Genomic DNA, 9,746 nt, shown 5'->3' with positions numbered 1-9,746 from the left:
TGTAAGTGGTAATTTGATGGACGATTTGCTTCAAAACTTTAATCTTTCTACCAGAATACTCAGCGAAACAGACAATGTAAAATTACCTTTTATACTGTCTGCTCGTCCTTTATTACCCTCTCTCTTTATACAATAAGAATAAGCATATTTGTTATTTTGCTGCAAAACAGCAAACAAAGAACCATGAACAAAACTTGAAAATTTTCATCTTCCGCTTTCCAAAGACAATAGCAAAAAGACACAAATAGAAGTAATTTTACACAACGGTGCTGATAAAAATACTCTTTCCACCGTTCTCGCCGGTTATTGGAATAAAAAGCCTTCGGGGTAAAATCTTTGAGTTAGTTTACCAACACCTTCCTTAATAATAAGGGACTTGAAGTTAAGTTCGGCCTATGTATATGTTGGCATTCTTCAATTTCATGGAATATTTAAAGACCAAATAATTTCGGGTCAAAGAACCCCAAATACAATAAACCAGTTAAGGGTCGTCGTCTCCAAAAAAGCAAGAAAATTCCGCATTGCTGAAATAAAGACAAATTACTGACTATTTTGGCAAGTTTGCAGCCAAAACGCATTTCTAAAAACCGCCACAAACGCCGGGCCAACTCGGATAATTTACGCAGCATGTCCGAAATTAACATTTCTTCGGACAATGACGTTCTCTGCTGTAATGTAGTTGAGTGCATGCCAAAAGGCTATTGGAACTGAGAACGGCTCTATATGGATATAACAGCACTCTCGTTTGTAAATTTCGCCAAAATTCAATGCAGATTAAAAAGGAACAAAGGGACAGTCTACAATACATTTTTTTTTCAGTATTTGTGTGTTGTTAATTTTTTATTTTAAATGTCAATTTTTCGAAAATTAAACATTCTATTTTATTTTAGAATCATTGATCAACAGTTGGCTATTCTATATAGCGGTAAATAATGCCTTCAATTTTAAATTTAAAGCAGTATATTAAAAAATAAATTCAAATAAAACCTACTCTACAAAACAATATAACAGAGACAAAAACGTATACATATGAAGAATGAACCTTATTATAATACATGTATTTATTAACAAGTATGTATAATCATGTTAATTTTTAACAAAGAGATTCTTTCATTTAAGGACGGACTGTATTATATTCCGTGCATTTTACTAGATTGTTTATATACTACAAATATAGATTTTGAACAATTTTCAATACAACTATTCTAATACACTAATTTAGGTTGTTGTAAAAGAATTTGTTACTGTTAGGCAGTTAATGTACCTATATTGAGAATCTTACATTATTAATGTTATAAAAAAATCTAAACAAGCTACAAGTAAATGTAGATAAAGATACTTAAACAAGTTTAACACAAAACATTTTGAACATATCTGGAAGTCGTTTAAGCATATAAATGCCTTCTGTAGTGGTGTTTTATGGAACTTGATAGGCAAAGACCAAAAATAGCTCCAATAACCTGGAAATAACATTTTAGTTAATTATAACAAGTAATTAACTGAATATTTTATAGGTATGAACAGGAGAATGTAATGAACTAGTTGTCTAGTTAATTGAAGATGGTCAAGTTTCTTTACACTTTTTCTCAAAAATGCTATTATATCAGTAATTAAAGAATAACATTTTGCAGGATTATACTCGTATTATACTTATGTGAAATTTCTAGGCATAACTTTCAAAGACATTTCTTGGTTATTTCGACAATTTTATATATTATTTATTATCAGGAGCTAAAATATAATTCTCGCTGCATAGTATTTAATTTCAAAAGCATTTCCTTAGAATTGAAGAAAGCTCACCTCAACAGCCGCAACAGCAATAGCAATACCAGCAATTAATTGCGATTTGTGTACCAAAAACGAGTAGAGCTTATCAGCACATCCTTCATGAAAATATGGGTTATTTGGTGCTGGACAAGGTTCGTGTGCACAACAACTTGGAGGCTTTTGTGAGTACTCATCAGGACCACTCACTCCACAGCATTTCAACTAAAAAGTAAATTTCTCACTTAGCTAACTATAGGTCATTTAACAATAAATGAAAATACCCATCGTTGTGCAGCATCTCTGGTTTCAATAGAACTAGGAGATCCATCTAAGAATATCTTCTCTACATTACTACGAATAGAATGCCTCAGCTGGTACTCATTCTTGATCTGAAGGAAGACGTATACTCCGATGGCCACTTGAATGATGAAAATCGTCAACAAGACGATCGCATACTAAAATCCAAGTATTACTTAGATAGCCACGGATAAATTTTGGGTACTTACAGTGGTCAACATGCAAGGACTTTCTTTAACTGCTCCGCAGCATCCTAAGAAAGCAGTCACAAAAATAATAGCCCCAATTACAATAGATAAAACTGGGGCTAGTTCAAAGTTGTCAGGAATTAGCCTGGTTGCTTCGGTAATGTCTAGTTTAAACAGAATTCCAATGATGATTAGTGCTAGTCCAATTAACTGAAAAATGACAAAAAGTTGTTAATGAAACCAATGCGAAAATGTATGAGTGTAGGTAACAAGTTTTAACACCGTATTTAACCCAACAATTTTGATTATATCAATAGGTTGGAATTAAATAATAACTGGGTCATTAAAATTTAGATGAGGGACTTCATAATGATTTTTATCTGCTAAACGGTTATTTAAAGATCTCAAGTTACCTTAGTACTTTACCATAATAACAATAGGAAATCCCCTTAATGTGTTGATCCCTGTTAAATCATAGATAAAATATATTTTATCTATGACTGATGACAGGATAACCTTTAGATGTTGACCAATTTAATAGTACTGTAAACCACTGCTTTCTCCTCATACTATTTGTTTACACAAATGGGTATAGCCTGATGCTTTAACAATAACAATAACAATATACGCAGTTTAAACTCAACGTACATAGTAATGTTTAGATTAGAAAATCTGGTGTCATAGGTATACATATAAAGCTCAGATAAAGTTTTAACTTTTTCTCTGCATTTATCAGCATAATTTCTTACTTTTGTGATCCCTAAACAATACCCTTAAAAAACAGTTTATTAATAATATAATCCTGTAGGTGTGGTTTTTCCATTTGTTATAAAGATTTTCTGACCTTAAAGTATATTGGAGGTCAATGATGATGAGTCAAGTAGAATTTACTGATGAATTCATTCATGCATCATAAATATCGTCATTTAAGTTTAAAAGGATGAGTTAAACAGGAATTATTGCTGATATGAACAAAAAAGTAGTTGATGACGTTATTCCTCCTTTACAGGCGTCCTTGTTAATGTTAAAAAAAATAAATTGGTTTTGTTATGCAGTACTCCTTGAATTTAAATGTGTATTGTTCAGATGATACTGAAAAAAATCAGAAGGAATATAGAATTTATCCTAGTTCTAAATCAACAAATGAAATTATGAATAAACATTTCAGTTAATCATAAAACGCAACAGCAAATCGAATGTTTTGTTTTACTTTCTGGTGTACTGGTGTAGCAAGGTTTTAAGTAACACTGCTAAAAATAAATCATGACTAATTTTCTAACCTAAAATACAAGAACAACTAAGAAGCACTAAGCGAAATTAAGTATTAGTACAAAGGTTTAAACCATTTTTAAACAAAAACCAACCCACAATTTCTATCTTAAGACGTTTAAAGTAAAAGTATAATATGGACAGATACCCATTATAAAGCTTTTAAATGGTACCTACCGCAAACACAAAATTGGCGAAGAAAACCGTATATTTCACAAAAGTTGTACCACAACCCATTCTGAATCCTCATGAAACAAAAAGAAACTACAAGATTAACTGCAACCTACGATTTTAAAGGCACTTTCTAGACATAAACAAACATTACTAAAATATGTTTTCAGTGAAGAAAGAATTGACAAATAGACCCAACGCGCAACTGCGGCACACTGCTCACTGCGTGGTGGTTTGTGGTCTGTGGTACTACTGGTACTGAACTTAACCCACTTACGCTTTTAGTCTACGTGAGCATTGTTTAGCAGGAAAAGAACTATTAGTCAAATGATTATATATAGGTCGGTCAGTTTTTAGAATTGTTTAATACGGATTTTTCGCTTAAACCTAAAGTTGAGCCAAATTTTGAAGTTTTTTTTTCGTAAACTTATTGATTTCAAATTGTGACAAGGTTGTGCTATCACGCTGCGGTTAAAAGAGAAAATATAATTTAGCACAAAAAAACACTTGTCAAGGTACTTAAATTTACGTTCAGTATAGTATTGCTTACTTATAGCGTTTTTGATTGGTACGTTTAGTGCAAAACGAATTTAGGTATCTATATTCTGCTCTATCAAATGTCATTGAAACAGTATGGCAATACACTGGTTTTATTTTGTGTTGGTTGAATTATTGAACTGTCTAGGCCTAGTATTAGTTTAGAGACAATAATAAAAATTAATTAGATTTTAATGGGAAAAGTTTTCGACTTTTTTATTCTGACGTGTAGAAAGAAAAACTTTATATTCTTGAAGAATAATTACTCATTGTTGAACAAATAAAGTGAATTCCCCAAAGATCTAAACTTCTCAATACGTACGTTCGACAACTTGAGAATGGACAGCAGGTCCAACATATATAAAAGAGCGGTGAAATAAATGCCAGTCGTTTTACACGCGAATTTTGAAAAATCCTGCGTCCTTTAACGTGTCGCGATAAAAAGTATAGCCAATAGTTTTACAGATAGTTCTCATAAATCCAGGGAATTCGATCTTAGAGCCACATAAATTGCACCTGGGGTTACAGAAGGCACAGTAAACAGAACGGCTGATGTGAACGTTGCGCACCGCAGCATAATTCAACTCGTTTTAGATTCTATTAATTATTGTAGTCGAGGACTAATTATCCTCCAAGGTAATTAATGTATGATTTATAAGACTGCCTCTCAATTTTTAGACCAAAAAGTTACAGAATTTAGAATTTAGAAGAACGCAAAATATATTTCAGAAGTCCCTAACTAGAGAAAAATTAGAGCCATGAAAGCATGAAGTAAAAGCAAAACTGCAATTATTACTTGCGCTTTCTGTAAACAGTACATTTGCAATTTAAATTATTTTAAAAAGAGGAGCAGCATAGAAAAGAGCGGAGTTTAATTCGAAAATTGTGTAGATTACGCTGTTTGGTGTGGTTACGGGGCTGGAGAAACAGAAACGTATTCCTTCGGGATGACGTCGGGCTGTGGCCGAGAAACTAACCTGGCAAATTCATGTTTTGACTTGACCTTAGGGACTAACATTCCGTTACATTTTCTGACTGCAACACGTCTTAATTATATCAGTAAATGTCAATTAATATAAAGCAGTAAAAGAGAAGTTTTATATTTCTTCATTATTTACTCTCTCAAAACTCTTGGTCTTTCCTGAAGCAGGTCCTATTTTACATAGGACAAACTTAATTAAGGTAAATGCTAATTTTAACTTATACTAGTATTACTAGTCTACATCCTGGATATAGCCTACTTCGTGGACATTTTATTAGAAAATTAAAATGAGCGTAATAACAACAAGGCAAATGTTCATAATGAAGAAGCCACCACTTCAATAATATGCCATGAGTGCCATTGTCAGTACTGTACTATTGTCATTAAGTCGCATTCACCAATTATCAAGAAATAATATGCATTATGGTAAGTTATATCATATATGTGATATGACGTATCACAATGATTAGCTGACTCTAATGTTTTTCTTTTAAATTTCTAATAAATAGATTGTGTAATAATCAATACTACTAAAATCAATACTTGAGCGTATCACTCTATAAATTAAAAATGAAACACCAGTTCAATTTGTAACTGTTTACCTAGTTTAATCTACCAACACTGTTAAATTGCCTAATAATGGTAATTAATACTGTTGGCAATTGCAAATTGGGTCTATTTGAACAAAGCAAAGTAGAAGCCTAAAACTGCTTAAAAGCTAGGCGTTACGTACCAAAAGGATAAATGTTTAAAGTCAACTATACGACAATTTAGAATGAAATGGAAAAATCTAAATCAGGGAAAATTGCTTTAAAACTCTAGCGTAAACTTTTGTTTAGCTCTGTGTATAGGATAAAAACGTTTTGGTTTCGCCACCGACACTTTGCCCAACAACACAAAAACATATACATTTTGTTTTTACACTTTGTTGGGAACTTTTATTTTACATCACGTCAGCCAGCTGGTTTAGGAAATCTGAATTTGATGTATGATTACATGCAATTAAAAAGAAGCTAGTAAAACCAATCTAGCTCCGAAAGGTTGAAATTCGTCTAATTTTAGGGTCGTTTCTTTTTAGTCGAACATTTTTCTCTGTTACGTGTGTTAGCCAAACTTCTGTTTAGTATGCAAGCAAATCTTTTCCCCGTTGGGGACCTAGAGATCTCATGCATAATAATGAATTAGGTCTCCAGGGCAAATTAAAATTAAAGATCTCTGCCTTTCTTCTTAAAACTTGCCATTTAGTGCAATGATTTTTCTTATGTAGATTGCCTTAACCGACTTAACATTTTTGGTGTACAAATGGCGTCGGGTCTGTGCCAATTCTCTGAAATGGCTTTTGTTGTGCAATTCTCTATCTTTTTTGGTTACATTTGCCGCAAATGGCCTCGATTATCTTCCATGTTTTACACTCGTTTATTGTCAACTTCTTATCAGTCTCACCCAATTAAATAATCTTTTCTAGCTATTTGTAATATGATTTGAAAATGCAGTGGCACTACTTTAATTTGATTAATTTATGAAACTTTTATCTCATGACTTCTACAGTTTGAACTACTCTAAATACTTATAAAAAAAATATTATTTAAGATAGTTATTGTTTATAACAAAAACAAACAATGATAAAAAATTGTGAGTTCTTTAGTAAAACCAGAAAAATAAAACATTTCAAAGATATATAAGAATATGTCAAGTTATCCATTGTTTATCCCACTATTGGCAGCGTCAATGTCCAGAGGTTCTACTTAGGCAATCCATTATGCCAGTCAGATCATTTGTATCCCTAATTTCACTAGAAAGGTTTATTCTTATCCTGAAAGCAAAATGTGCTCGCCCATCTTTTAAAAGAGGATTTATTCATATGAGACTTTCAGGTTATCGGTAAAGTCTGGTTTACTTAACGATAGACGTTAGCATAATTGATGTTGCAAATTATGTGGATGAGGTTGACAATTCCCTTGGTTTTATCGATGTGTGAAATTTCATATAAAATCCGGACAAGTTTAAATGATTCCGAGCACGGAATACGCAAAACATGATATGGGATTCTAACTTTGAGCCATTAGGGAATTGAAAGTTTCACTTCAACAAAATCTATTACTGAAAATCCGTAACGCTCAAATAAAACGAATATGAATTTATTTAAAATCCCTGTCTGAAGGTTGGGCTAGCAGTACTACAGCACTAGCATAATATTAATCAGTATGATTATTCTAAGTTGGCATATTTTAAATCCAATTTCGGCATATAAATAAACGTCTAAACGTTATCATTGGCGCACACAATCTATGCTTCTAATAAATCATCCTTCTGTATAAACAATTCGAAGCGGGTAATAACGAATGGGAGTCAAAATAAATCCTGAACGACCGGTCTTATTATTTTCGTGATCTCGGAATAATCCATCAAAATAGAGTCTACATTAAAATCAGTCAGGCTGGTGTCGGAGATCGAACGAAAGGTGGCGAGTAAGTAGACTCAAAAGAAAAGCCCAAAAAAGGAGTCTTGATTCGTCGCGACAGGACCGCACTTGACTATATGACACTTCAAAAAGTGAAATCTTGAGCAACACTACCGGATGGCGATAACAAAGCATGAGAAGGCTCGAGGGCGTGATTATATACTCGCATTTTCTTTTCGATGCAAAAAAACAGAGAAAATTTGAAGGGGGTACGAATGTTTCGTACAACCCCTTGCTTGATATGGCCAGTTTTAGCTATTTTAACAGGATGGCCTCTAGGTAATCCGTTTTTAACATAAACATTTTCATATTAAAGTAATAAACCCTTTTCTCGTTAAATCTCCGCATGGTTGAACTTGCACGCTTCAGCTCAAGTGCAAACAAAAACTGATTTACCCCCTTTTTGTTGCCCTGGACCAAAAAGACAGGGTCAAAAACCACAGTATTCTAAATAAAGGGTAAATACTCTGTACCGCATAATTAAACCAACGAAAAGCATTCACTTTCAAAAGTTGATATGTTTACAAATTTAACAAGCTTAATATACACTTCCCAATTATAATTTCCAACATTTCTACTTGCGGATTTGCCTTTATCCGGACCTGATAAAGAGAGATTTTATAAGTTAGCTGAATTGCCGATTTCCAATATAGCTTTAACCCATAGAATTCGGGTGTAGCTTCTTTTCAGGAGGGCACTTTATTATATTTTTCAATACTTTCGATGCTTTTCCAATGCATACAATTGATAAACTTTTTTCGTGGTGAACCAAAACACACTATTAAACAAGGTCCGGATGGTCAGTTATTTTGGTTATTCTATGTGTTCGGTGTACTGTACTTTGATATTAGAGTGATAAAAGAAGCAAACAGGAGGAAAGCTGTTCTTAACAATTCTCCCAAATGATTTTTCTCTAACGCTTTTAATGAAACCGATATACTGTCGTTTTGTCTTCTTCAAACTTATCGAATTTTTATTATCCAGAAACTACAAAATTATTTTTATAATACTCATTTGTATAATACTAATAATAGATATAGTTATCTTCTTTCGAAAACGTTAATAAATAATTTATTTTGAATGAACAGTGGTGGTTTTGTTATTCATTGATTCTCTCGTTCCTATAATCCTTGATTCATTTACCATATGAATTTATACATAATTCTATGGTGAGATCGAAATTTATGAGGGATATATACGAAGCTATAGCCTATACTTTGTGCCGTTACGTCGCCTTGAAGGCCAAATTTGTCAAAATTGTTATTGTTTTTCATTTCCCAATGCTTCTCATTTATTTTTATAGGTACTCTTGTTATTCCACGTCTGTTGCGCTATCTTCGTATTATTTAAATTGACGTACTACGTTCCTAAAGAGGGAATTTGGTCGAAGACAAATTGTAGCTGACAGATGAAATCCATTACAGATTATTAAGTATTAAGTAGCTGCGAATTTCGAAGGAACAAATTCCAAGTCTCTGTTCACCGCAAAATAGTGGTTTACGCGGGTGATACGTATACAAACTGTAGTTTATATACTTTCGTAGAAAATGGGAGGTAAATTGGAAAGAAGGCTACGAAAGAAAACATCATTTCAAAAACCCATCACGTACTAACTCCCAACGTAACATTCCAGACATCGAATCCTTGAATTAATAAACAGCACATTACCTATAGTGCATTGTCACATCCAGGTTTCGCCCGGAGTTTATCCCTTAGGACGCACGCCGCCGCGAAAATATCTTGCTTTTATAGATATCGATGCAAGCCAAAATATTTTACAGGACCAATCTGTCACAAAGGATTGGTCTTTTAACGAGTGACAGCTAAGATTACATTCCTTTGGGACTTCATGAGTAATGGTTTTCCTACCGCTTGAATCTTTCGACGTTACAAGGAATACGTACGTAATCCTTATGGAATGAATCTAACGACTAGTTTCTTTTACTCAAATATCTGTAGTTTAAAACATTCTATTACTAAGTTTGTTAACTTTCAAATTAAACATGGGACACGTTCGGAATGGACACAACCTATAAGAGGAGTGCAAAAATAAATGAGAATCAATTCCCAGACG

General features: G+C 33.0%; 1 protein-coding gene across 1 annotated transcript; it reads right to left on the bottom strand.

Annotated features, from left to right (window-relative positions):
- Positions 1-942: 942 nt before the first annotated feature.
- LOC145738833 (CD63 antigen-like) lies at positions 943-3,957 on the bottom strand. The gene is made up of 5 exons (XM_081993916.1): positions 3,699-3,957; positions 2,274-2,462; positions 2,049-2,222; positions 1,801-1,989; positions 943-1,460 (listed from the first exon to the last, which is right to left on the bottom strand). The coding sequence occupies exons 1-5, from the start codon at positions 3,756-3,758 to the stop codon at positions 1,386-1,388; spliced, it is 687 nt and encodes a 228-aa protein (XP_081850042.1). The 5' UTR covers positions 3,759-3,957; the 3' UTR covers positions 943-1,385.
- Positions 3,958-9,746: the final 5,789 nt, after the last annotated feature.

The sequence above is a fragment of the Ips typographus genome, linkage group LG16 (assembly GCF_016097725.1).
Source record: "Ips typographus isolate SLU linkage group LG16, UJ_Ityp_2.0, whole genome shotgun sequence".
NCBI classification, from domain to species: Eukaryota; Metazoa; Arthropoda; class Insecta; order Coleoptera; family Curculionidae; genus Ips; species Ips typographus.
The sequence above is the reverse complement of the archived record's forward strand: the minus strand, read 5'-3'. Positions and strand labels throughout refer to the sequence as shown.

What these genes read in the sequence shown, in the direction of transcription:
- LOC145738833 (XM_081993916.1), bottom strand. Translation starts at nt 3,758, where the DNA reads ATGGGTTGTGGTACAACTTTTGTGAAATATACGGTTTTCTTCGCCAAT. An exon ending in TCGCCAATTTTGTGTTTGCG is followed by an intron (nt 2,463 to 3,698) that starts GTAGGTACCATT and finishes GTCATTTTTCAG; the next exon opens with TTAATTGGACTAGCACTAAT. An exon ending in GAGATGCTGCACAACGATGG is followed by an intron (nt 1,990 to 2,048) that starts GTATTTTCATTT and finishes TTTACTTTTTAG; the next exon opens with TTGAAATGCTGTGGAGTGAG.